General features: G+C 32.9%; 3 protein-coding genes across 5 annotated transcripts; 1 reads left to right on the plus strand and 2 right to left on the minus strand.

Annotated features, from left to right (window-relative positions):
- Window positions 1-226: 226 nt before the first annotated feature.
- On the minus strand, window positions 227-7,462 carry LOC108199675 (beta-glucosidase-like SFR2, chloroplastic). Of its 3 annotated transcripts, XR_001802476.2 has the most exons (12): window positions 7,117-7,375; window positions 5,681-6,023; window positions 5,306-5,444; window positions 4,806-4,972; window positions 3,452-3,673; window positions 2,916-3,087; window positions 2,567-2,800; window positions 2,319-2,468; window positions 2,094-2,223; window positions 950-1,135; window positions 715-767; window positions 227-561 (listed from the first exon to the last, which is right to left on the minus strand). XR_001802476.2 is itself a non-coding variant. In XM_017367603.2 (11 exons), exons 1-10 carry the CDS (start codon window positions 7,295-7,297, stop codon window positions 951-953), a joined length of 1,923 nt encoding a protein of 640 aa, XP_017223092.1. In that variant the 5' UTR covers window positions 7,298-7,462; the 3' UTR covers window positions 227-561; window position 950. The 3 variants fall into 3 exon arrangements, 2 of the variants coding, with proteins under 2 accessions (XP_017223092.1, XP_017223094.1); XM_017367603.2 differs by lacking the exon at window positions 715-767 and having other exon boundaries at window positions 7,117-7,462; XM_017367605.2 differs by lacking the exons at window positions 227-561; window positions 715-767; window positions 950-1,135 and adding an exon at window positions 1,348-1,509 and having other exon boundaries at window positions 7,117-7,377.
- A 6,934-nt stretch (window positions 7,463-14,396) lies between these two features.
- LOC108198953 (gibberellin 2-beta-dioxygenase 2) lies at window positions 14,397-17,498 on the plus strand. The gene is made up of 3 exons (XM_017366727.2): window positions 14,397-14,839; window positions 16,177-16,516; window positions 17,056-17,498. Exons 1-3 carry the CDS (start codon window positions 14,451-14,453, stop codon window positions 17,308-17,310), a joined length of 984 nt encoding a protein of 327 aa, XP_017222216.1. The 5' UTR covers window positions 14,397-14,450; the 3' UTR covers window positions 17,311-17,498.
- Window positions 17,499-25,987: 8,489 nt separating this feature from the next.
- LOC108198679 (MYB-like transcription factor EOBI) lies at window positions 25,988-27,602 on the minus strand. The gene is made up of 3 exons (XM_017366458.2): window positions 27,320-27,602; window positions 27,108-27,237; window positions 25,988-26,663 (listed from the first exon to the last, which is right to left on the minus strand). The coding sequence occupies exons 1-3, from the start codon at window positions 27,468-27,470 to the stop codon at window positions 26,066-26,068; spliced, it is 879 nt and encodes a 292-aa protein (XP_017221947.1). The 5' UTR covers window positions 27,471-27,602; the 3' UTR covers window positions 25,988-26,065.
- Window positions 27,603-27,618: the final 16 nt, after the last annotated feature.

Consider the following 27,618-nt stretch of genomic DNA (forward strand, 5'->3'; position numbering starts at 1 on the left):
ATAAGACGGATTAATTAACATTTTCATATAATTATACGTACAACTTTATTATTTATTTATTTTGGGAGGGTATTAAAAATTGATAATTTTGACGGGCACTCCGTTGGTAACGAGTGAATCACGCTTTGACCGGCACTCCATTACAAAGAGAATCAGGCAGCTTGACATGTTAACACCTTTTTGAAACTTTTTTGACTCCACAGTTGGAGTTCCTCCAAGCACACGCTTCGCAAATAGATGGTCCAGAAGTTGGACTATTGGCATTAGACCATATTAACAGTGCAATATTACATAAGACAGACATATATAAGATGAAGAACATCTCTGTTTTCTAACAGTATTTTACAGTTACACAAGTCAGCGATAAACATTAAAGAATATAAGATCGCCAAATGAAACCCGCTTGCTTGTGATTTTAAGGCTGCTGCAACAATGTCACTTCTGACCAAATACATGGGGGTGGGATCTTTTCATCATGCAATCCAAAAACAGATGCACAACTTGCCGCAAATTCACATTTATGTTCTAACCTTGAGTTCTCCCCACTGTCTCTCGAGAAACCTGTGGGCAATATTTGCAAACAATTCACAAATAATATAAGGTTATAGTCTTATTGATGATGCAACATGAGTTGCTTGACCAACTTTATGTACAACATCAAAAAATGGCGCAGTTGGGAGATCTGTAAAGCGTGCCAAGGGAAAACAAAATCACCTTGATACTTGCCACAAGATGTTAAAGCATGCTACAGGGTAAGACGACCAGCTCTAATTCATTAAAACATATCAACCGGTAAATCTATTGGCACATACTGCCATGCTCACAATATCAAGTTCAGGGTCTACTCAATAACAATTCAGGAAAGCAAGATAAGCTGGCTATAGTAGCTTTTTAGTGGAAACATAGACGGAGCACCTCCGAGACAATGCAGATATAAGTAATGACTTACTTTAAAGGGGTTGAGGAATCAGTTCATCATCATCCTGGTATGCTTTCGATTTTCTTCTGATGGAGAAAGGTCGGAGACTCCATCTGACAAAGCGGCTCAGACTATCCTGTGGACCTTCCATTTCATAATGTCCAAACTTCCAATCTCGTTCAACATAAGCTCTCATTGAGGGTTCATCAAGGCCTCCTGTTAAAACAAGGGCACACAATTATATCTAGTCCATACATATATCTTCAGAAGAACAGAAACTGCAGAAGTTCATGACTACACGTTTTTCACAGACTTCCCTTGTATTGTGATTAAATATTGGCTTCAGAAAGTCTTGCAAAGCCAATTTATTCCTAATAATAGGAAATACTTTAAGAATGGAAGATAAGATTTAAATAATTTTTTCAGGCTTTATGCTTTTCCTAAATCTAGCTAATTGTTTTTAGTTTAGGAACTTAGCTCTACGGAGCTCTGTTACTGGGACTCTCCATTTTTGCCCTTATAGCCATGTCCACCAGACATGACATGTGTGTCTGGGTATGGGATCTGAATTGGATCTTTCATGTTGAAACCTGACATTTCATCTTACAATTTACATCCAACAATATAAGTTTGAATTAATATAAAAGGCATTATAACATGTTTGTAAAGAGGAACGTCCATGGATGACTTACCTATTGTATCATTTGAATTTATGCTATGAGTATGACAAATATTAAAGTGTGTATGATATGAACCAAGAACATAATAAAATTTACTATGTTGAGCTTATATGACAAGTTCACGCGCCCCTGTCCGATTTCGGATTTACATCCAATAATCCTAATTTCTTTTGAAACCAAGGGTCCGATACTTAAATCCACATCCGTGCCCTACACCGACATGCGGGCCGGTTAACATAGGTATGGAGGGTTACACCAGGCACAGTAATCCAAACTTTATTAACCAATAGTAGACAAAGTACTTCAACACTCTACTATACACTTAAAACCTTTAATTTGCTTAATATAAATGTGCGTCAAGCAGTTCTGCCATAAAGTGGCCATACTGAAAACACAGGTTCCTTGTGTAAGAAAATGGAGCAAAATTTTAATTTGGAGATTTGAATGTGAGGATGTATTCAGGAACCAAAGGAATACAAATAAATATGACCTACCTGCATACATTAAACCCTTTTTGTTAACTATGCGGTAAAAGGGTCTCGTTTTTTTCTCTCTAGCAGCTCTTTGAAGTTCATTCCATGCTTGCTTCCTCTCTTCACGAGTGACTATACCCGAAGTTGCTACCTTGGATCCAGGATGTCATCCAAAACTGAGTGATAAGAACAAAAGAAGGGAGAAAGAACATTTGAATTCAAATTAAACAGATAGAGGGGTCTTACTTTTGTAAACAAATGATACGATGGGCGTGGAATTCGTGCAAGATCATTGAGACGATCAACTGCAACAAGTCCAAATTTAGGACCATAACCATCAGCCCACTCCCAGTTATCTGAAATAGTCCAAAACAGATACCCAAGCACACGGACACCCTGCAAAGTTAGCATTGGCAATTAGCACTACAACTTAATAAATTATAAGAAAACACCTAAAATGAAAAAATAAGACAAGCAAAGATCAAATTCCAAACCTTCAACATGGCTGCATAAAGTGCAAGTAAATGTTCCAACATGTATGGTCGTCTGATCAAATCTGTCTCATCGGCAACACCATTTTCAGTAATGATGAATGGTAGATTTAAGTGCTTGTATCTTTCATGGAAGTGCATCAGCATACGGAATAAACCATCAGGATATACCCCACGTCCAGATTCACTATATTCATCAGTCTCTACCAGCTTCAGTCCAGCCCCAGCAATCACTTCCTAGTGCAAACAAGAAAGTCTATTGGGTTAGGATGTAGTGCTTGGCAGGGAAGTCCACAGAGACTTATTATGTGTTTCTCATATTTTAAGCACATTGTTAGGAAATTAAATTTACCTGTCCGTAGTAATTTAACCCTATATAATCCATCTTGTTGGAGACACTATCCATAAATGGAAAGAGAGTTAAGGAATTAGCAACTGATACAGAAGCTACATCAAAGACCCCATATGGACGCATGAATGACACATGATGTGCCACTCCAACTTTTGATGTCGATGACCCATTGCTGAAATTGAAAGAGGACTTAAATATGTCAAAACAATGATATTACAGAAATGGATGCCTAGAGTAATTTATACTATGGCAATGTGCATGAACACACTGATGACAAGTCCTAGCTAACCTGATAAGTCGCCAGATTTAATGCTACCAAGATACAGAATATTAAGATTCAAGAAAACCATTTAAGTAGAATCATTAATAAGAAAAGGAAACCAGAATCAGACCCATTCTGTTCAGGAACAATTCCAGATATAGAGAAAATATCTATCAGCTCCAAGTTGTTTGATTAAGGTAAATTTTACAACAGCAAACAGGCAACTTTTGACTGCCCAACAGAATGTAATAATTTACTTGGTCTGTTATCAAACCTTTGTTGATGAATGTAGTCATAGGCCTTCAAGTGAGCGGTAGTGATGCTTAATATGGTTTGGTTGAATATTCCAGTAGGTAAAGCAGAAGTAGCAACCTCCAGCATGTCAGGGTTGCCACCGGGCCAAGAACCAGCACAATAAGTGAGCATACAGAAGACATGAGGCTCATTAAATGTTATCCAATAGTCTACCATATCTGATACAGAGTCAACAACAAGTCTGCAATGTGAAAGAAAGCATATCAATGAGTCATGAAATAATGTGATAAGTACAACGAGTACTATCTGCAGTATTCTACATTTTACTTTATTAGGCTTTTCTGTGCTTACTAGATAAGGTAGTTGCCTTTCAGCAACTTGCCACTTTACATGCCGATATGCCATGTTATATTAAGTATAGAACTTGATCTATTTTTTACGAACAACAGCTGGACTAGCAAATCACATTATTTGCTCTCGGTAGTCCCAGTATATTGTTAAACAGAAAGAGAATTATTCTTACTTGACTTTACTAGGTATACTGTATACCATAATATTAATTAATATATATATATATATATATATAGGGATAGGATCAAATAAAAACTTTTTTAAGTTACAAACTTACAAACTTTTTTTATTCTCCCATCGTGTTAATCCTTAGTTATATAAAGTATCCATGTTGAAAATTCTTCAAAAAACATCACAATTTTTAAAAATAACGCATAAATAAATCGCGTTTTCAACACATTTATAACTCGGATTCAACATCGGGTGTTGAACACTAATTATCATTGTGTTGAATATATCTAAAAAGATGTTTAAACTATACCTCTAGGGTTTGGGTAGGGTCTAGAAACATAAATATTAGTTATAAAACATGTTTACCTTAGTTCTTACATTTCAAAATTGGTTTACGTACTTCTCCACCACTATTTTAATCGATGTTCAACAAAATATGTTAAAAAAATGTTGAACTCAAGTTATATATGTGTTGAACAAAAAAAGTTTGTAAGTTTGTAAGTTTGTACCAGAACCCTCCCCTATATATATATATATATATATATATTAAATAATGAAGAAGCACTTCTATTTTCTGTAAATAAGTGAAGTTGTTTTAAAAACAACAGCTGGACCAGCAAATTTCATTATTTGCTTTGGTAGTCATAGTATTGTTGAACAGAAAAAAAAATGCTTACTGGACCTTAAGTGGGCATACAATACACATTCATATGAAGAAACTTATTTAAATAATGCAATAGCACTTCTATTTTCTGTTAACAAAGGTTAGAGTTGATAAGCTTTATAACATGGAAGTCATAAATTTACTAAACAGTGATAATTTCAGCTTTGTCATCCAGAGAAAGGCTTACTTGGTGAAGTCCATGAAATAATCGACAGTTTTCTCCGATCTCCATCCTCCATACTCACCAGCCCATGGTGGCAAAGAATGATGGAACAGAGTCAGCATCACTTTCATACCATAAGAACGAACTCTATTGATGATCCACTTATATCTTTCCAAAGCTGCATAGTTTACCTAAGAAAGAAATGAAGCATATAAATTTATTGCAACTAAAAGCTAAACAGGTAGTAATTCATAGTAAATCTCTACAAACATTATGGCATAAGTATGGCATATTTTTGCTACCAATTCACTTCGATAAATGGTAAAATGGTGCACGGCAACAAGAACAAGCACATTTGAGGACAGAATACACAGACAGTATAGGTAGACACTTAAGGATGAGCATACATAGACAGTAGTTAACGAAAACAACTTATTGAAATAGTATTCTCAGTTATACAATAGGCAGATCTTGTGTGCACACATCTGCAGGTGTGTGTACAATATGCTCATTATCAGGCTTACGGTTTCCTTGAGCCCATTAACTGGCTCCGTTGGCATGATCCTTGTCCAATCAATCCCCATTCGAAAGACACGGATTCCGGTCTCTTTAGCCAGTTTCAACTCTGTGTCCGGATCAGACCAAAACCTCAACCTCTCCTCCCTATAAAACAAGATTTTTTTGTCCTTAATTGTAGAAGCATCAAAAGAACTTAGATTTTTTGACTGTGCAATTTAAGCAGGACACATTTTGTGCAAGGGCAAGATCCAGTGAAATAGTAAAAAAGGTTAACTGAAATTGTACTGTTTTGAAACTGGAATATCCGAGGCAATTAAATATATACGTAACAGAACAGGTTACTTTATAATAAGGTCCTATAAATCAAATATCTGACTTACGGATGTGGAACATTGTGCCAGGCAGCTACGTTATGATGAGATTCTTCAGAGACTGGGGGTGGTCCTTCCTCTTTCATGTATTTACCAAATCCTCTGATTTTAGCTTCCATAGATATCTTACGGGGCTTCCTTCTCTTTAAAGTATTCTTAACATCTGTTGCGGGTAATGGAGCTTGCTGGGATCCACCATCACCAGCAGCAGAACCCATTATAGCATCTGCCGGTTGCACGATGGGCTCTTTGTTGCTAGGGTCTTTTTCTGCAAACTGGAGCCAAGCATCATCTAGTTCATCTTCAACATGTGCTGGTGCCGTTGCCAGTCCAAAAAAAAATTCATCTTCTCCTGCAAACAAGGAAACAAAATGTACATATAAGCATCCAAAACCATGACAAATACATATTCCGCAAATGGCTACAGCTAATTCCATTCTCATGATTATGTGAGTAGACAATGTACGCCAACTCTACTGAGAGCACCGGTTTGAAGGTTAAGTTTCAGGGATAATTATCGAGTAGGCTGACACATAAAACAGAGGGGAACATGGATTGCCTCCACCAAAAATAATTTAAAGACAAAAGAAACTCTTGGAAGAAAGCAGCACCCCATATTATGCACATACTGGACACATAAATTCCAACTGAAGGCGCCCTCCGCAGTTGACAGAAGCCCTTGGAAAAGCAAAACTGAAAACTGTAAATATACATCAAGCCTAAAGTAGCTTATCAATTGTTTTTTTCTCTAATCTTGGGAAAAATCAGTCATTTGACAAGGAAATACAAACAATTAAGTTAATAATTAAAACTTGTCAAGGTAGGGTTCTGTTGCATTCACTTCAGTGAAATTACAATATAACTTCATCGAGGCACTAATCACTGATCACACACATTAGAAACCTAATCTCTTGAAAAACATGTAAATGTGCTGACTTATAATCCACGCTAAATATACCACCTAGTGACCAACTGACGGCTTCCTGAGCTAGAAAACATTTTTATTTACACGAGGCGGCGGCTGACAAAATAGCTCACATCAACCACAGAATTAATAAAATACACGAGCATCCACCATACACACTACGCAAAACTCCCTACAAACTCCTAATTAACCAATAAATACGACGCAGCGATATGCATGTAGCAGAAACAAAAAACAAACAAGCATCATCCATAACTCAAACTTACATTATTTAAATAACCTACACACATAATTACCTCAGCTTTTAACAATATCCACACAATTCTTATCTCAATTTCAACATAAAACACACCTATACATACAAACAATCAAACATACTTGCAAACACTAACAAACTATCTGCAAGCCTTAGCCTAGGGAAACTTCTCGTCGTTCGAGAAAAATAATAATTTCTCGAAATTAACTTTACTAAAAAATATGTAAAATTAGGGTTTATAACACAGTGAGTGTGAGTTAGTACCTTCAGCTGGATTGACATTAAAGACGGCGAGAATATCGGCGGTTTCATCGATCGGAGAAATGATTTTGTTGAGATTCTTTTTCCGGTAACGGTCAAATGAGAAAACGTTGGCGGCGACACTGACGGTGACGAGAATTCCGGCGAGCTTCGTCGCCGAGACGAACAAAGCTGCTATCGCCATTGTAACACGGACCGTTGGTTGACACACACAAACACAGATTAAATAATAATAGTGATGTTTATGTTTTGGAATGAAAATTAAATTTTAAATTATAAACGTGTGTGTTGAGTTATCGAATGGGTCCACTTAGATATAAAGCTTGGATTTTGTTCATTCTAGTGCAACGGAGAAGTCGATCGTAGGTGGTACGGTGTTTTATCTGACAGTTAATTAGTTTTAAAAATTAATGAGTCATTTACATATAATTAATATTTAAATATTAATATAGGGGATGTTTGGAAGTTAGCTTTTTGAGATGAAATTAGTTTTTTGGATCAAATTAGATGTTTGACCAAATGATAAAGCTAATGTTTGTGTTTGGTAGTTAGCTTATTGAAACAGTTTTTTAGATCCAAAAAGCTAATTTTGAAAAAGTTACCGGGAAGAATTTTTTCAATTAGATGATTGGCGATGCGTGTGCGTAAAGTACAAACAGCTAATTCAATAATCTATTTACCAAACACTTTCTTCCAAAACAACTAATTTCAATCAGCTGCCGCTAACAGTTAACTTCCAAACAGGCCATAATTTATGTAATTTAAAATATTAAATAATTTCAATATTTTAACTATACAATTAACAAAATGAACTTTATTTGTAAAAAAATTAAAACAAACTATATTTCAAAATAGATCATAAAATTTAGACAGCCCGAGGCGGAGTAAAAAATACGAGGTACTTTCTTTTTTGGAAGCTTTAACGATTTATTGTCTGATTGTAACAACTGTGTTGTTTCAACGGCACATATCTCATGTTTTATCGCGGGAAAAAGTAAAGGGTCTACAAACACAGAAGTACAAATACAATACAGTGAAGAACCAATAAGAACGAGGCTTTCACCTTATCTTTTCTAACCTTATCCTCCAAATATCAATTTGGTCCATACAAATTTAGGGGACCAAGTGACCAACAAGACTAATTGCTTAAATCGATTGGACAATCTTTATACTTTTAGATGGCCCATAAAACAAATTTTAAATAGACGGGCCTGCCGCGTAAAGTTCTGCTGACAAGCCCATATTTAACAGATGATCTACTATTTATGCACAAAGAAATTTCTTTCAACATCAATTTCAATCTTTTAATCACATTGGTAAAAATTTTCAACTCACATATGTTAAAATTTTCAGTAAATTAAGGTTTTTGAACAGTGTTTTTATTTATCTCTTCTCATCGCCTCCATTAAAATATTTAACACGTATTAATGTGAACCATTAGATGTAATATTAAAAAAATTCAAAATTATGTAATATTTGATGGACTTCTAACACATTTTGTTTCGACGGTACTGACTATATTGATTGACTATATTATAAATATAGTATGTTATTGTTATTTCAAATTGTTTTAAATAAAATGTATTGTTCCGGTTGAAAATGCTGTAACTCCTTGGAAAGCTCCGGTTGAAGGTCGTATAAAACTCAATGTAGATGCTTCGATTTATATAGGCGGAGTTCGAGAACTTTGCAATTGGTATTAAACGTGAATCTATTAACTACTTGGAAGTGGGTTCCATGCTTCCTGAGTGTTGTTCGAGGCTTCGTTGTCGTCCGGATACTTCTATTTCATTTGTTAAAAAGCAAACTAATAAGATTGCCCCCTTGTAAGCTAGTTTGCCCGTCATTGTTTCAGAACGGTTATGAGTCATATAGATTTTTATTAAAATTGACGATGTAAAAAGTTGAAAAGCAAAAATATTATAGTGATTAGGTAGAGAAACTTTTGCCCTTGAAATGCGATAACCTTGATGTCAACAAAATCAAATCTAAGATTACCCATCAGACGTCTTTCTCTTAAAATTTCACACCTAGTGTTTATACATACGCCTGGGGCCGGCTTTACTATGAAAAATGAAAAAGACACCGGCGTACAATTCTTTATATTTTGATATTTTAGAAATCATTTGGGTTAATTTAAAAAGATGAGAGGTAAATTAATATTTATAAATGATTAAACTGTTTAGGAAATAAATTAAAATTTTGAAATAAAATAAAAGCTACTATTCTCAGCTTTTTATAAATATTTGTGACTGTTTACACAGATGAATCAAGAAAAATAGAAGCCGCTTCTTATCGAAGAAAGCTAGCCCCTCCCCAAAGCACTTCCTAAATCAATATAATATCTATCCAGATACCTTTAGTAATAAGTAATATTGATGTTAATTATATATATTTTTAATATCATCTATCGTAAGCATTCTAAGATAAATAAAATGCGGTGATTTATATATATATATTGATTATTTTAGCAAAAAGTTCTACATACCTATAAAATCTTCAACTTTTTTCCCTCAGTCACATGTTAATTAGTTATATTTCTAATAAAAGAATATAAATCCTTAAATGGATAGCATTATTTAAGTGTTGCGAAATAAATTCAAAAGCTACTCCCTCTGTTTCATATTACATGTCCACTATTGTGAAAAAAAAATTGTTTCAAATTACTTGTCCATTTCAATTTTCAATAGAGTGTAGTCAATATTTGTATTTCCACGATGAGTTTTATACCACACCTTACTAAATTATATTTTCTAGATCAAATATATGCCACATATTATACTTGGTCAATGCAATAAATAAATACGATAATAGATGAAAGATTTCTATAAAAGTTATTTTTTCTTAATATGTGTAATTTATTCAAAAGTGTACATATATTATGAATCAGAGGAAGTATTTCACTATCTCTAGACGAAAAAAGTAACAGCAAGATATGGTATACTTGCTAAATAAAAAAACCATTTAGTATGCTTTGATTGAGACTAACAATAACAGTTGTGGTCAAACATCCGTTTAAATTTCAAACAAATGCCAGCAGAGTTGTTAGATAATGAACCATAAAATCGGTAATGTACTGTTTTAAGAATCAAATGAAGTAATGTTATTTTAAAAGTAAAGTTAACTAATCAGAGTGGAAAGAGGATGTTGAGGTCAAAGTTGAAAAAGAAAGTCAACGTTATTGGCTAATATTACTGACTTTTAGGAATTGTTACCTTCATCTCAATTGAAAAATCAAATATTATGTGCTTTTGCCGTTCGGGGGTCTATATGGTTCTTAATGTTTATTGGACGGGGCATGTGCGTAAATTTCTGTATATTTAAATTATAATATAAAGGAAATATAGTTTTGGTGATGGTTGAATGTTGAATATAATATAGATTCCATAAAAATTGAAAAAATATGTATTTCTTAATTTATCAAATAATTTTTTACCACTTTTTCGGGACCACAATAGGATAGGAAATAGTAATCATACACTCTTAAGAACAATTATTTCTTAGCATATATAATGTATATGTTTAAAAAAAAAACATATATAATGTATATATACGTATATAATTTTTGTTGTCGTTATATGATAAATAAAAATGAAAAAAATTAAAAATATTATATAAAAATAGATTAAACCAATTACAACTTATCTCACATAAATATTGTGAGATATTTTAATATGTGCATATTTGAAGATGATATAAAAATTGAATTTATTGAAGTTAATAAAAATTACGTTCTTTTGAAAAGTATGAAAAATTACTTTTCACTAAAAACGTTTTATTTAAATAAAAAAAATATGTTTTTGATATTTGTTTTTTTTTTTGAAACAAAGATGTTAATCTAATAATAAAAGGCCATACGGCATCTACACCAATGATCGAGTCGAACAAACTGTAAATTGCAATCGCCTGATCTCACAATGAAGATCAGGCAATGAGACAGTTAAAAGATATTTTGAAGAAAATGTATGTACAAATACAAGTACCCGCTTCATGCATTCTCGTTGAATTACTGGTACCTTCTTCATCGCCACGATAGAGCTATCGACCAGAATTGCGATTCCATACAAGCTTTCATACCAAATCAAACCCCGCTTACAATTAAGAAGCGAAAAACAAAGCTCTCACCAGGGAGAGAAAACAACCTTAGATGAAACCACAAAAACAAGAGAAATCCGACTGAAAATCCACCCACTTGAAATAGAGGAGAAAGACAGCGAAATCCCCGATGATTTTAGATCTAAGAATCCCTCGAGAATAGATCTGGAGTAGAACCACAAAAACAAGAAAAATCGAACTGTAACTCACCCGCTTGGAAGAGAGACAACGAAATCTCCGATGGCTCTGATCTAACTTTCCCGAGAAGAAGTATTATTCAAAAATTAAGAATAAAACAAAGTAGTTAACTGATTCGGGGCTTTCCACCGGTGAAAATCGATGGAAGCCCCAGGCGGCTACGACAAGAGAGAAGTTAGAGAGAATTAGGATTTTTTTGGGAGAGAGGCTCTTGTTATTGATATTTGTTGAACTATGTTTTTACCTACTTTTAGCCAAACTAAGCAGACGACAGCAATATCAAAACGCATCTCACTGGTTTACATTTACACTTAAAGTGAATTTAATATAAGAACTTATTGCTTAAAATAAAAAATGGTGTAAAAGTTAGAAACAAATTATAATTTATAAGTGCTTAAAGTATTTGGAAAATAAGCAAAAGTCTGAAAAAAAAGTAGCATTCCTAATTTTTTGTGATTGTTTCTTTATTTTCTACACAAACGGTACAAATAAATATTTCTAACTTATGAACCAGAAGGACTTTTAGGCGGGAACAAACACCCACTTGGTATGAGTAACAGTGTTTATATAGATCTTTCCCTCGATAAAATAAAATAATATTATACTTAGATTTTCTTTGACTTGTACATATATAAACAGGAGGCGTAGGTTAGAAAACTGTTGGGAACAAAATTTCCCCCGTGTCTCGTTATAGACCAAAGTAAAAAGTAATTTATTATAAATAACTAGCCTTTAACCTGTGCTTCGCACGGGCGGGTATATAATTCGTAATTTAGTATTTATAATTAAAATTTTAACATTATTTTATTAGTATTTTAGTATTAATGGATTGAATTTTAATTAAATTATTAAACTGACTATATTTTCTCCCGATTACTTGAAAATGGACAACCCCTAATAAATAAATAAATAAATAAACAAATATCTCCGTGTGTGTGTATCAGGATTTTAGTACACTTAATCCGAATTTAGTACATGTAGATTTAAAAATAAAAAAAATTAGAAAATTCAAATCTTTTCCAAACATAGCCGATCGTGTAATACCTTTGAAAGATTCAGTAATCTAATCAATCCAATTTCAACGTAATTTTGTAATCTTGTTTCTTTTACAACAATAGCTTTTAACATTAGAGTTAGAAAGAGTTATGTAATGTTTCGTGTTTATAATGAAATAGAACACGTAAAATTAAAAAGAGTTATATGAAATTTCTTGTTAAGAAAAGATATTCAAAATTATATATTTATAATTTTATTTATAACATTATTATAATTTTTTTAATGAAATATTATATGATATAATAATGTATTGTTATGAGTGTTTTTAGTATTTGAAACTGTTTAACAATATAATACTAATAAACTCCACATTTGAAGACTTTTAATACCAAAAGGAGAGTACCAAACCAAAAAATATAACTAAAACCTTGGACTATAAATTATATCAATGTTGGCTTATTATAGTATAGTATATATTAGATTTATGTGTATTAGTAATAAGCATTGTTAGCATATCCGGAGAAACAAGAAATAGTACTTATATCATTATATTTACATAATTAATAATTAATTATTTAAATCAGGATTTTTCGGTCATAGAACAAAGTAATAGTAAGTAATTAACTTTTAGTTACTACTTGCTCCGTTTCAAGATATCGGTGTTAGTCAATTTCAAAGATATTAAGAAATTTAAAATAATATATTTTATATCTCGTTTACTCATTTCAAGTATCAATTTCACATAAAATTTAACTATGCTTTCTTTTGATACTATTAATCACAATTTTCTGATACCCTATTTCTACTATACTACATCCTCGATTTCTTGATTTGAGTATAATTAATGTTGTATAAATCAGTGTTAATCAATATTGAAACAATAAAAATTTCATGTATAAGTTGTATTGTCAATATGAGATTTTTCTTAATAAAAAAAATACTGATATTTTGAGATGGAGTAATAGATAAACACTTGACATAAGACGGTTTTTGTTATAAAACAAATAGTAATAATAATTAATAAGTATACCCAACTATCTCCTAGCTCAAAAGGGTGAGATAGTATTTTTTTTTAAAAATTCAATTCATACTCATAATTACCTCCTAACCAAAAACCACCAGATCCGTTATAAAACAAATAGTAATAATAATTAATAAGTACTCCCAACTATCTCCTTACTCAAAATGGTGAGATAGTAGTATTTTTTTTTTTATAGAATTCAATTAATACTCATAATTACCTACTAACCAAAAACCACCAGATAGAAATAGTTCAATTAAATTTTTTTTAATATAAAAAAATGTTAGGTATCACAAAATATTGTCTCAAATTTTTTATCAAGTGATGTGTCGAATTTTGATTGACGGCATTATTTGAGAATATTTTTGGGTACATAACATTGCCCTTAGACAAGAATTTTTTTTTTTATAATTTAAAGATGAAATCAAATAATCACAAAAATACATTATTAAAGTCAACATTTTTTTGTTAATACAGATATACTTACGGGGTGTATTCGATTGAGATTTTAATGCATTGTTTTTAGTTTATGGATTTTAATGTATTGTATGTGATTTTGATTTTGTGCGGATTTTTCATAAAATGTCGCAGAGTTGATAGGATTTAAGCACAATACTTCAAAATCCCATTGATTTTGGTGGGATTTCAAAAACTCAAAATACACCGAAAAATGCCACAAAATCCATAATTTTATGAAATCCAAAAAAAACCATCAGCATTTGAATACCATCAAATTTTAATGGATTCTAAATAATCCCAATTGAATACCATCATATTTTAAAGCATAATTTAAAATCACAATTGAATACCAAGATTTTGTAGCATAATTTAAAATTCCAATTAAATATCTCAAGATTTTAGTTGATCTCAAATTAATTAATGAAAAAAAATGTTTCAAATCCTAATCCAATAAGGCTAGCTGGCTATATAAGCAAATATTTGTGCTCAAATTACTCTCGCACCGTCGCACTGTCTACCATACACCACATTACAGTCTCACAATTATAGTACTGCAAAACTAATCAAAATGGTTCTGGCAACTCCTGCCATCGGCAAATCTGAAAAAATTCAAGAATTTCAAATTCCGGTGATAGACTTTTCTGCCGAAAGATCAGAGGTTTGCAAACAGATAACAAAGGCTTGTGAAGAGTATGGATTTTTCAAGGTTATAAATCATGGTATTCCTGAGAATTGTATTAAGAAATTGGAAGATGAAGGCACTGAGTTTTTCGGAAAATCTGCGTTGGAAAAACAAGCCGCTGGACCTGCAAAGTATCCATGGGGCTATGGGAGCAAGAACATAGGGCTTAATGGAGATACCGGAGAGATTGAATATCTGTTGCTTAATGTTAATCCTGATTCTATCTCCCAGGTCTCGCAATTTGTTTCGAGTGCCACTGACCCCATGCAATTCAGGTATGATTGCTTGCATGCATTGACGAACTTTTTTTGATTTTTAATTTAATGAAGCTTGAATCTCTTTAGAATTGAAGTTTTATTAAAATTAATGGATTTGTGGGTACACTGTAACAACCATGCATTTTTAGTTAGATGATGAATTTCTATCAAATCAAACCAATGACCTTTCCATGCACAAAAATTTCCATTCAACAAAAAATTCTCTGCTTTTATCCCTGAATTGTATATATTGGAATGGGAATGCGACACATTAAACTGTAAGAAAATAATAAAAATAAGAGAGTTGTTAATGCCTGTACACAGTAAAAAGACCTCAAATTAACTATGGTTTGTTTTTCCAATTTTTTTCGTGGGAAGAAAGTTTAGTTTTACCAACTTTTTTCATAGGAAGAGAAAGTTTTTCCTGATTCTGTGCGTATCTAAATGCTGCTGTTATCTTATCGGAGGAAAGAAGCTTTCAAATTTTTTTCTCTAGCTTTCAAATCTGTTCGGTTTGGAAACCGTAGAATATTCTGGCAGGAAAAAAGTAGAATATTCAAAATAGAATATTTTGGACTCAGTTTTCGGAAAATGATCGAATGAAAATAGGTAATAGATATTTTGTTTTTGGAAAATGATCCAATCCTCCGAATCAAAATATCATCCTCATAGAAAATTAAGAAATTTCCCCAAAAAATAATTTTTAGGACCAGCCTATTTTTCGATAAACAACCTATATAAAGCTTCTCTCATGTGTATAATCCACGTCACGGACATAAATGTGCATGGCGGTTTTGAGTTCCTATTCATGTCTAAGATTCTTTATATTCACTGCACAGTCAATTATAATAATTATAATACTCCTGCTGGCATAATTTCAGGGATTATGATCTTCATTATTTCTAAGATGCTATTGTGGGCCGTTATACTCCCAGCTGCTAAATTAATTTTTTTTGACAGAAAATTAATTAAAACTTAAATAAATAACAATATCATAGCATCCGAGTTCATTTCTTAAATTAATCTAGATATTAATTGATTATTTAATAAAATGAATCACTGTATTATATATATAACAATATTCATCCATTAAAACATCCCAAAATAATATCATGACCACAGGTGATTTCGAAAGAATTTTGGGTATCGATCTCTTACGATACTCAAATTAATATATCACCAGAATCTTAGTAGTAAAATTTTAGTGGTTCAAATATTACGGTCACATCCGGAGAATCTGTTAGAACAGATACTAACTTGTAAGGTAAGTCATATTTGTTAAAAAAAATATTACTCCCGGCGTAATTTCAGGGGTTACGATCTTCAGTTTTTTCTGGTGTAATTTTGTGCAACAGCTCAGCAGTGGAAGACTATGTGGAAGCAGTGAAGAAACTGGCTTGTAATATAGCGGAAATGATGGCTGAAGGATTGGGAATGACAGACACCTCTGTGTTGAGCAGGCTAATCAGGGCCGTTGATAGCGACCTAATGTTCAGGATCAATTACTATCCACCTCATGATCATCAACTCAACCCCAACAGCATTGGATTTGGAGAGCATTCTGATCCTCAGTTCTTCACCATCTTGAGATCCAACGGCGTGTCCGGCCTCCAGATCTCCCTGGAGGATGGGGTGTGGATTCCTGTTACTTCTGATCCTGCTGCATGCTTTGTCAATGTGGGTGACATATTACAGGTATTCCCGCAAAATTTTTACTAATTTATCGAGATTATCGGCAATAGCGGGCGGATCTAGTAAGAGGCACGGGGGACACGTGTCCCCCTATTTTTTTTAATATATTTTTTCACCATTCTAAATTTTGCAAAATTATAAATGCGCTCCCACAAAATTTAAAAGTATATAGGTGTTTTTCGAAAATTTGCTTGGTGCCCCCCTAATATTTGTGTGCTAGATCCGCCTCTGGCAATAGGTGGTCTACTATTTTTGGACCATTGCATGAATATCCAACAGTCTTAATAACTGTTAGACGGGCACTCGTTCATCGATTTTTAACTGTTAGATGAGCTCATTCTACCCGTCTAGCTAGCTAGTAGTTAAAAAACGCTAAACATGTTAAAAAAAAATGTTATGACCTTAACTATTGGGATGTTCATCGGACGTCCAAAAACAGTAGGCTAATTATAAGGTCTTCGGCAATCAATTGTCGGATACCAGATCCCGTTTAGTTATACCAATATATGAAGCTGATAGTATTGTGTCTGTGAACATTGAAGGTTATGACAAATGGAAGGTTCAAGAGTCTGAAACACAGAGCTGTGAATGATCCAAGCGAATCAAGAATGTCATTTGGCTATTTCAGTGGGCCACCGCTTGATGCAAAGATCACTGCTTCACCGGAGTTCATCACACCCGACAAGCCATCTCTTTACAAACCTTTCACTTGGGCTGAATTCAAGAAGACTGCATACTCGCTGCGCCTAAAGGAGAATCGACTCAAGTTCTACGAATTGAGCTCGAAACATGAGTAACTACACAACTTCACCCATTAAGTTATTTTCTTATATATGGAATGCGATTGAGCAATAAGGTAGTTGAAATCAAAATGCATGCTTTGCTTAACTAGTCGAACAATAGATCACCCCAGTGGAACCGCGGTCTATTTACAAATGTGTCATTAAGATTTAAATATTTCATAATATTATTTTCGACTAATATTATTTATGATTGGCACCTGAAACAACAAACATCATAGCAATTGTCAATGATACTGAAGCATCTACTAAGTACAAATGATTTGTCAATTTCCTAGCTGAGTCATACACATTAAGGGGACTCTTTTTGCTAAACCTACTATTTACTTAGATGTTCCTCAAGATTTCTGGAACACGGCTATGTTTGAAGAGGTTGCTCTGGAAGATGGATCTTCCAAGCTCTCCATCACCGGTACCATCTGCCCTGTGTCCATTACACACTCCTTAGCCTACAATAAGTACCTTAATTATTGGCAAGCTAATTCTAATGGAGCTTAGATTAAGGCTAACTACTCCAAACCCCAGTATACGATGAAATCTTTTAACCTAGATCTAGTACTGCTTGAATTAGAGGGTACAGATAAAACAAGAACTGGCTATTATAAGTCCGTCTCTATCGATTATTTGAAAATTTCGACTCCAAAAAAAAGTGGATGTAATTTCAGGTGTTACCAGCTCTTATATAAGGAACTCTAATTCTAAATATGAGGAACTCTTAAAGACATATCCACTTGATTAACCTACAAATAACAAATGGTTAATTATCAACTAGGTCACTTATTACTCTAAGATATTAGAGGTATCTATTTGATATTTTTTATGATTTTAGTGATTCAAATGAGACCAAAAATTTCTCAGTGACCCACTTGATATTTTCTAGCGTAATAAGTGACCTAGTTGATAATTAACCCCAAATAACAAATGGTAGATTAAACATCCAAGTGGAAAGTGACACTAAGACTGTAGAAGAACCTACACATTCTGTCCAAGGGGCCCCAATTCCCAAACCCATCCACAAACCCCTCGTCAAATTCTTTAGATGTTACTGAGCTAACATCTTCCAAATATGGTGTGGTTAGTAAATGATGGAGAAAACAACATACATTGAGGATTGTGATTGATACACTATAAACATGTGAGGAAGAGATGCGAATGATGGTAATGAAATCAAAGAAGAAGAAGATAGTTGACCACCCAAGTAATCTTATCGGTGCCTTCCCAAAAGGATACAAAGATGCAGAGGGTTAAAAAAAAATGGGATTTTTTGTGGTGTGCCCAAGAGCACACAATATAGTCCCTAACTCCAATAAAAATAGCTCATTCTGATTGGTGGATGAATAATAAATGCTAATGTCCCCCTGCATTCACATCAACTCCACCAATCAAAAGAGGCAATTTTTATAGAATTTAGTGTTTATTGTGTACCCTTGGGCACACGTTAGAAAGACCGAAAAAAAATTACTAGCTAGGTGCATTCTCTTAACAGAATGTATCTATTGAACAAAGCATTCTCCCCGAAATGAGTAATCAAGGGGCACAAACAGCGAGGCACATCACTTTAAACTTCCCCTATTTTCCAGGAGGAATTTTAAAAAAATTCTTCCATTAGATTACTCACATTCCTGCTAGACAATGTGATCACCACTCAGAACCTACATAACGATGGTGACTGTGAGAGTATGCATGGTCTGAGTGAATCACGTTTCCATGAAGGCCATAAGGTATGGTTGTGGAAGCTCTATTGACTCAATCTCACCTCTTCATCAAGGCAATAAGTTATCCATGTGGAAGCTCTAGCGAGTCAATCTTAAAAAAATATTTTCATAATCCTATTTCAACACTAAAATTCATCATAATTTACACACAAACATGTGCATGTCAGAAGACTGATTTGTGGCCCAATGGACTGTTTGGCCCAGAAACATATGTAATAACATAACAAAAACAACATATCACAAAATTTAAGAGTAATAATAACAATACTTACAATAGTTGTAATTATAATAAAATATACACTATAAACAAAATAGAACTTTTTTTACAGAAAATATATTATATTAATACTCAAGTAACTTTAAATTATGCATCCATCTATTATATATATAATACAACAACCTTGAGTAATTTTATTCAAAGTGACTATACTACCCCTGCTCAAAATACATATTTTTTTTATATAAAGGTCATTATTGACTTTTAACACTAATGTATTTATTAGACATTAATGTCTAACCATTAATATACATTAAATTACTTCATATTTAAAACTCCAATATATATACTCCCTCCGTCCCAACAGGTTCTTTACGTTACTTTTTGGCACGCATTTTAAGGCTCTTATAAAGTATACTTACATCATATATATATATATTTTAAAAATCCTGAAAAAAGTTTTGACGTTTAAACTTTTATTCAAAAAAAAAATTAAAAAAAAACATTATTAACTATACTTTATAAGAGCCTCAAAATACGTGCAAACAGTCCTGGTGGGACGGAGGGCGTATGTATTATATATTTGTATTTATGTTTTAATAATAATTACTTCATATTTAAAACTCCAATATATATATATGTATTATATATTTATATTTATGTTTTAATAATAAATAAATAATTTTGTAAATTCTAATATTCGACCTGATTTTCAACCAATTAATCCAATTTTTGTCCAATTAGCCATCGATTTTAACCGAATTTTGTCAAATTCTATTATATATCTAACACAACAATAATGAGTAATTTAATTCAAAGAGACTAATCTACCCTTACTCAGTATAAATATTAACATGATCATTATTTGAAAATAATTTAATATTATATATATAATATATATATATATATAATCATTTTTAAATTTACCCCACAAATTTTGTAAAATTTAATATTCAAGTTTTGACCAAATAATCATCGATTTAACCGAATTTTACTAAATCGGATTAAAAATCCTTCTGATTATCGATTAATCAGTCAACCAACCGGTTTTTAGAATATTTAATTATTATGATTAAAAAAATTATATATATATATATATATATATATATTAGAATAAGTATAAATATAATATATAACTATATGACAAGGGCTCTGATTCAGCAAAAATCTTATTGTTTTTATCAAATTTTCAATAATTTTAGGTGGGTGGTAATTTAATTATATAATAAAATTTTAAACTGTGTATATTTTTTGTATTTATATATTAATAAATATCATAGTGAGAATATGTGTACATATGGATATCAATATAATATGACTTAAAATATAAATAAATATACAATATGAATTACTTTTATAATATAAATAATCTCAATTTAAAAGAACCAAACCAAACCAAACGTACTCAGTATATCCCGCTTAGAGCAGGGTCTGAAGAGGGTAAAATATAAGCAGACCATGCCTCTACCTTAAAGCAGAGAGGTTGTTTCCGTGAGACCCCCGGCTTAGTGCATAATAAATAAAATTGTGTGTGATACAATATAACTATAATACCTTAGTCCATGGCCTTCTTCACATGGGACTTACTTAAAAATTTCTCGGTTTAAGTGGTGAAGTCCATTGAAGAAAACAAACGGAGAAATCAAGAACCATTACTTACACGGATTGCAAAGTTGAAAGCTTGGGAGAAGAGATCGGGTGCCAACCAAATTGGAACCCAAAATCTTGAAATCTTACAATGATTTGCACATTAACACCGATGAAGACCTCTCTAAACCCATTTTCACTAATATACCAAGAACAACTCCATGGACTCTCACTACTTTGATCGCACTGCATTCCACCGGAATGACTTCATTGAAACTCCCTCAGACAACCTTGGCGATTGCGTCGCTTTGACAACCGCTACACCGTAATCATTTGATAGCAGACACACCACAACAATTCTCAAATGACAATGCCGTGAAAGCGCTCTCGAGCGGGAGAGCAAATCAATTAGGAATTGTTTAAACATTCGAAACTCCCTCATAAAACAACATCAATTTGCAAGATTCAAAACAAGTGACTCATTCACCAAGAAAAAAGTGTGCAATGTATATGGCATAGTGAATGCGACTAAACTCCACAAATTTCCAAAACATATGATTACATGTGCCGCACTAAGTCGAAAGAAAAGATGAACGAAATCTTGAAGATTGGGAGAGAAGAATAAGAGAGCGGTTAGAGCGGTTAGTCGTATTTCAGGCTTAATTATTATTATTATCTCTCAATTTAAAAGAGATGAACCTATATCAAAAAAATAATTTAAAACAGCCCGTGCTTTGCACGGGTTAAAAAGCTAGTTTGAAATAGAAATATAACCATGAAAGGAAAAAAAATGATACACTACTTTAATTTGATATAAATTCAATAACTAATTTAAAAATTATTCGAATCATCATCATAGGAAGATTTTTAGAACTAAATATGCATATATTTTTTTTGAAATTAAAATATGCATATATTTATTAAACGATTATGAAATACGTAATACTAAAAAATATCAGATATGGTGTGAATATAAATTTTTCAAAACTATGCCATTCTTTTCATTCAAAAAGGCGTAACATGCCCATATTCATGCATGCCTTGCTACAGGAACACCCTCGCAGCTCGCAAGCCAACACATTACAAGCCGGGAATTGCAATCGTGCAATGCACCGAGAAAAGCCACGAGGCACATTTACAAAGTTGTACAAGCACTCTTCCCCTACTCTCATTTCTTTACCGTTCAGGGACACTAACAAAAGCCACAAAAATACTTACAAAGTTGTATAATTTACTCCTTCCGTCACTCTCATTTCCCTACTGTTTAGACTCTCAATCTCTCATTTCTTTACAGTTTAGGAACACCAACAAAAGTCTCTAGAGACATTTACAAAGTTGTACTCCCTTCGTCCCAAAATAGTTGTCACATTTGGTTTTGTGCCGGTCAAATTGACTAAAGTTTGACTGAAATTTATTAATATTTTATCAATTGACAAAATAAAAAAAAATATGTTACCGGAAATAATTTTTAATCTACTTTAAGATGTAATTTTCAGTTTTTTAAAATAAAGAGCGACTGATTTATAATCTTTGGTCAAAATTTAGTCAATTTGACCAACAAAAATAGAAATATGACAACTATTTTGGAACGGAGGGAGTACAATTTACTCTTTCCATCACTCTCAATTCCTTCCCCGTTTAGGAGGACAGATGAAGTACTCCCTCCGTCCCAAAAAGAGTGAGCTGGTTTGACTTTCACAGAGATTAAGAAAAATGTAGTAAGTTTAGTTGAAAAGTGGGTAAAGTGGTGGGACCTACCAATATTTAATAATAGATTTGAGATAGTGGAGGAAGATAGTGGGTGTAATAGTGTTTATATTATTATAGAAAAGAGATAGTGGAAGAAAGTAGTGGGTGTAATAGTGAAAAGTAGTGTTCAAAAATAGTAAGTATTGTAGGTTCATTCTTTTTGGGACGTCCCAAAAAGGAATAAGGGTCACATAAAATGGGACGGAGGGAGTATAATTTACGTATAGAAGAATTAGAAGAGTTACGTAGAGATATAAACAAGCAAGGAGTGATGAAGCTGCTAGCAACAGTCAATCATTCAATCAAAAGGGTGGCCGCTCCCTCTGATATAGACGTGTAGTAACCGACTATACAAATATTTGACCAACACAGATTGATTGCTGATAGATTGACTCTAAGTGAAGCAGGGCCCAGTTGAGCTGTATCCAAGAAGAATTACAATTTTTCGAGTAGCTAGACAACATTCACGCGCAAGAAAATCTTCTTCTAAAGTGAGAGACCGAAGATTATTTGGAGTCAATATGCATGTATCTACGATTAGTCACTATACTTTTGAGGTGAACAGTGGGTTACTAACTGAAACGTGGTGGAAAACTATGTATGAATTTTCGCTTTAAGTTTTCGTTTCTTGGTGCTTCAGTCGCGTGCTAATAATAGTCCATGAGTTCTCAGTCCTGGTCTAGCATGGTTCTGATTCCTCGATGTAATGATAGGAGACCTCGATGAGGTTAAAATTTTAGACTTATAATTTATGATTTTTCTAGCGTAAGAGTTCGCAATTATCGATGTAAGGAGTTCGTTAGGTTCGGGTTTCTTTGATATAAGGTAAGCCTATATACCTGGAGTTCGGTTAATTTTTTTTCTTCATGAAACTCATTCCTCAAACCCACATGACATGGGATTTTCATACAGGGTGAGGTGGTATGAAGCATAGATTTGACGAAATAAATTTTTTTCTATTATTTTTATTACCATTTATATCATTTCAGGTAAATTATTATTATAAAAAAAAATTAATTACTCAAAAATATGTATAAATATTAACTTAATAAAATTTTAAATTAATTACAATTAATAACTCATCAATATTTAAATTCAACCTTATTTTTCACCACTCGTGATATCAAAAATGATAACTCAATCACATATCATCTTAACCCAATTCCTGATTCCAACTCATGCAGACATACCTCTTCTCCAACCAAACGACCTCTAATTGGGTTTGATACAAATATGCGCTAATTAAAAATTGATTATTAGAAATTGGCCAATTTATTACTCCTTTTTTTATCCATTGTGTAGGTTGGAACATAGAGCTCCAGATACATTTTAATTTTTTTTATAAAATATAGTTTCATAAATTATTTATAAATTGAATATTTTAATTTGTATTCTAAAACATATGTTTTTAAAAATAAATTATATTCAAAATCATATTTTCATATAATGAAAAAAAAAACTGTACCAAAATGAGTGGAAAAAGAATATTAATATTCTCTAATCACTTAATTACTTACTTTGATAATTGTATAGTCCTACTCATACATGTATTAAAAGAAAAGCATGTAAAGTACTAAACTAAAAGTTTTGCATTTTGCTTTCAAAAAAAGTTTTGCATTTTCATTAAATGAATTATATAAATTATTTATGCCATGTGGCTACCTCCTAACCAAATGTGCTATTTTAGGACCACTTGTACGGGTTGATATCCAATACGCACGCGGGCTTTTTTACAGATTTTCTAAACTAGCCGCCTCTATCTCTCTATCCATGTCTATACTATTCCATTCGCATGAATTTATATTTTAATATTAAATTTTAGATTAATTATTGAAACGTATTTCTCGCTAAAAATATTTAGAAAATGACAGGTTCTTCCAGCAGCTTCAGTTTGACTGCATACACGCACATCTTCCTTCCAAATACAGTGACAAGTCGATATAAATTTTCTAAGAAAAACGCTGGTCAGGAAAAAAATTAAATATGTTTGAAAAAATGTATCCAAGAAATGGCAGCACTAGAATTGTAAACTACTAATAAAAACTTCTCCCTCGGTCCTCTCGATGTATCCTCATTTCCTATATCTGCTGTTGTAAAATCATTGTCCTAGGGCCGTTCCATACTTTTTGAGAGCCCAGAGCGAAATGGAAAAACGGGCTCTTTTTCTTTTTAAAAAAAGAACTATATTAAGAATATATATATAATATTAGTGTGGATATATATATTTAATTAACGCGTGTTTTATGCCTATGTGATTAGTGAGTTAGTGTGTGCATTGGACCTAAAAAAACAAAAGATTAAACAAATATTTAGCTGTGAGTGCATGTACATCAATCAAGAGATCAACTGATTATTAGTTTACGTAGTGACTTAATCAATTAGGGCAGGATAGGCACAACACACACAAGATTAAAAAAATAAAAAAGTCTAAATTATATACTGGTAAGTGAAAACAAATGCATAAATTACATAATATTTGGGCCCCTGAATATTTTGGGCCCTGGGCGGTCGACCTGGATGCCCTCCCTCTGGGCCGGGCCTGTATGCTACATATGGTATAAAGATCAGTAATTTGTTAGTATTTTTCAAAATTAATTAAAATTTTAATATATATCAGTTTTAGTAATATAAGTGAATAAAAAATAGATTCCTATTTATGGACAAAATCAGTGTAACGAAGTGAGTAAAATATAATAATGACTACAATTTTGAATCGATCCACTCGGGGTTTTAAATATTTATATACTAAATTTTAAATAAAAATCAGAGAAAATTTTGCTAATCTAGTGAAGCTAGAAGAATTTACTACTAAATTTTAACTAAATATGGACTCGAGAAATATTTCATGTAAATATAATTAGTAGGGCTTCGGGGATAATATTTAATATATTGCCACCTCTTTGTGTTTTGTTTTTGATTACTAGCACTGTAAAGTGCTACTTTCTGTTTTCTTCTTGTTTAGATAAACTAATTAAGAAGAGAAAACAAGAGTCTTGTTATAATACTGTGGTTGCTAATATTGTGGTTGCTAAGGTTAAGCCCCTGTTATAATACTGTGGTTGCTAATATTGTGGTTGCTAAGGTTAAGCCCCCCACAGACTTGGGCTTAAAAACTTTCCTAATATATTAAACAGTTAAAAGCGACATTTGAATAAAGATAGTGGAGACCAATTATAAACTAACTATTGCCACCAACTCAATTTCTTATTATAAAACAAGCTAGTAAGCTACATATGTAAAAACAAAAATATAAAAGATTGTATGTGATTATATTCATTAAAAAGAATAGATTCCAATACATTTGTTGTGTATCTCGGTCAATATCAGGCTAGCCAGGAGATTAAACAATATCAAATTACAACCGATATTGGTATCAGCTCTCACTAATTTACGTAGACAACTAAAATTCACAATTTCTATGATTTATTGTATGAACGGATAAGTACCCCTTATTTATTTGTTTGTATATTGATTATGGTATGAATTAGTAATTGAATTGCTGCTGGAGGGACCAAATGTCCTCAACATTCCACAAATTGTCAGCCAAGTCCCCACTCATCCACTCAGTGTTTTGCTCCATTGCTTGGAAGTTCAGGTCCTGGTGGTAGTAGCCGGAGGGACTAATCAGGGATTCGATGAATCCGAGGTGATCGGTATCGATATGAGCCTGGAAATCATCTGTACCATGATTTGGATAATCGTGAGCGAAATCAGAGATCGGAGAATCGGAGGAAAAGCTTGTTGCATTCGAAGAGCTGCATATGGTATTGCTAGTAGCTTGTGCTTGTGGTATGGTCACTTGAGGTGATTCAGTAATGTTATGTGTGGTGTTGGTATTGTAATTTAAGGCCGTGGAAGCCGACTCCGTGATGTTGGCTATATTTGAGACGATCGTGGCAGAGGAATGAGCTTGAATTCTTTCGGCTAATCTAGGCATCCATAGATAACGCATCGTATCCTTGAATTTCTTGCTATTAACGTCGCATTTGAGCTGTTTTGCGTGCTTCTGGACTCGTGTTCGCCAGTAATTCTTGATCTCGTTGTCTGTTCTTCCGGGCAAATGTTGTGCTATCTTCGACCAACTGTCATAACAATCGTTTTCATCAGAATTGATAATACTCCCTCTGTCCCTCTCATTTCTTTACCGTTACTATTTTGGGATGTCCCTCTCATTTCTTTATGTTACTATAAATAGTAAGTTTTTCTCATCATTACACCCACTATCTTCTCCTACCATCTCATATTTAACAATAAAAACTACTATTACACCCACTACTTTCCTCCAATATCTCAAATCTATTATTAAATATTGATAGGTCCCACCACTTTACTCACTTTTCATATAACTTTACTCATTTTTCATACATTGTCTTGGTCTCCGTGTCCCCCTCCAATGTAAACAATTGAGGGGGACGGAGGGAGTAATTTGTAAATAGTAGTGGACTGTTAGCACTTTCTTTAACATGAATAATTTTGATAATCAGAAAAATATCAAAAGGCACTGAAAAAAAAGGTTAATTACGAACCTATTGCCCCAGCGAGAGTGAAGTTCAAGAATCAAGAGCTGTTCTTCGAGAGTTATGTTTCCACGTCGAACGTCTGGACGTAAATAATTCAGCCATCTCAATCTGCAGCTCTTTCCGGTTCTTTTTAAACCTGCACTCGCATATTAAAAATATTTAGCATTTACCGTAGTTAAGAATACTATATGATCCTGGTAATTTACGTAAAAACGTACCAGCAGCCCGAGCGAGAGAATTCCAACGACCTTCGCCGTGCAAGGAGATGTAATTGATGAGGGAGAAGTCCTCTTCCACTGTCCACGGACCTCGTCGCAGCTCTTCCATCTTCATCATCTCTTCGTGATCTTCCTCACCCTTAACATTCATATCGTCCAATAAATAAACGAGATATTTTGATAGATATATGAACTTGTTTTATTTTCGAGTAAATATATAGAGATTTTTTGTCTTGTGGAGAAAGAAAGTAGGAAGGAGGGAGATTTGGTTTTGCTTTAGAGATAGAGAAAGTGGGAGT

Source organism: Daucus carota, chromosome 8 (genome assembly GCF_001625215.2).
Source record: "Daucus carota subsp. sativus chromosome 8, DH1 v3.0, whole genome shotgun sequence".
NCBI classification, from domain to species: Eukaryota; Viridiplantae; Streptophyta; class Magnoliopsida; order Apiales; family Apiaceae; genus Daucus; species Daucus carota.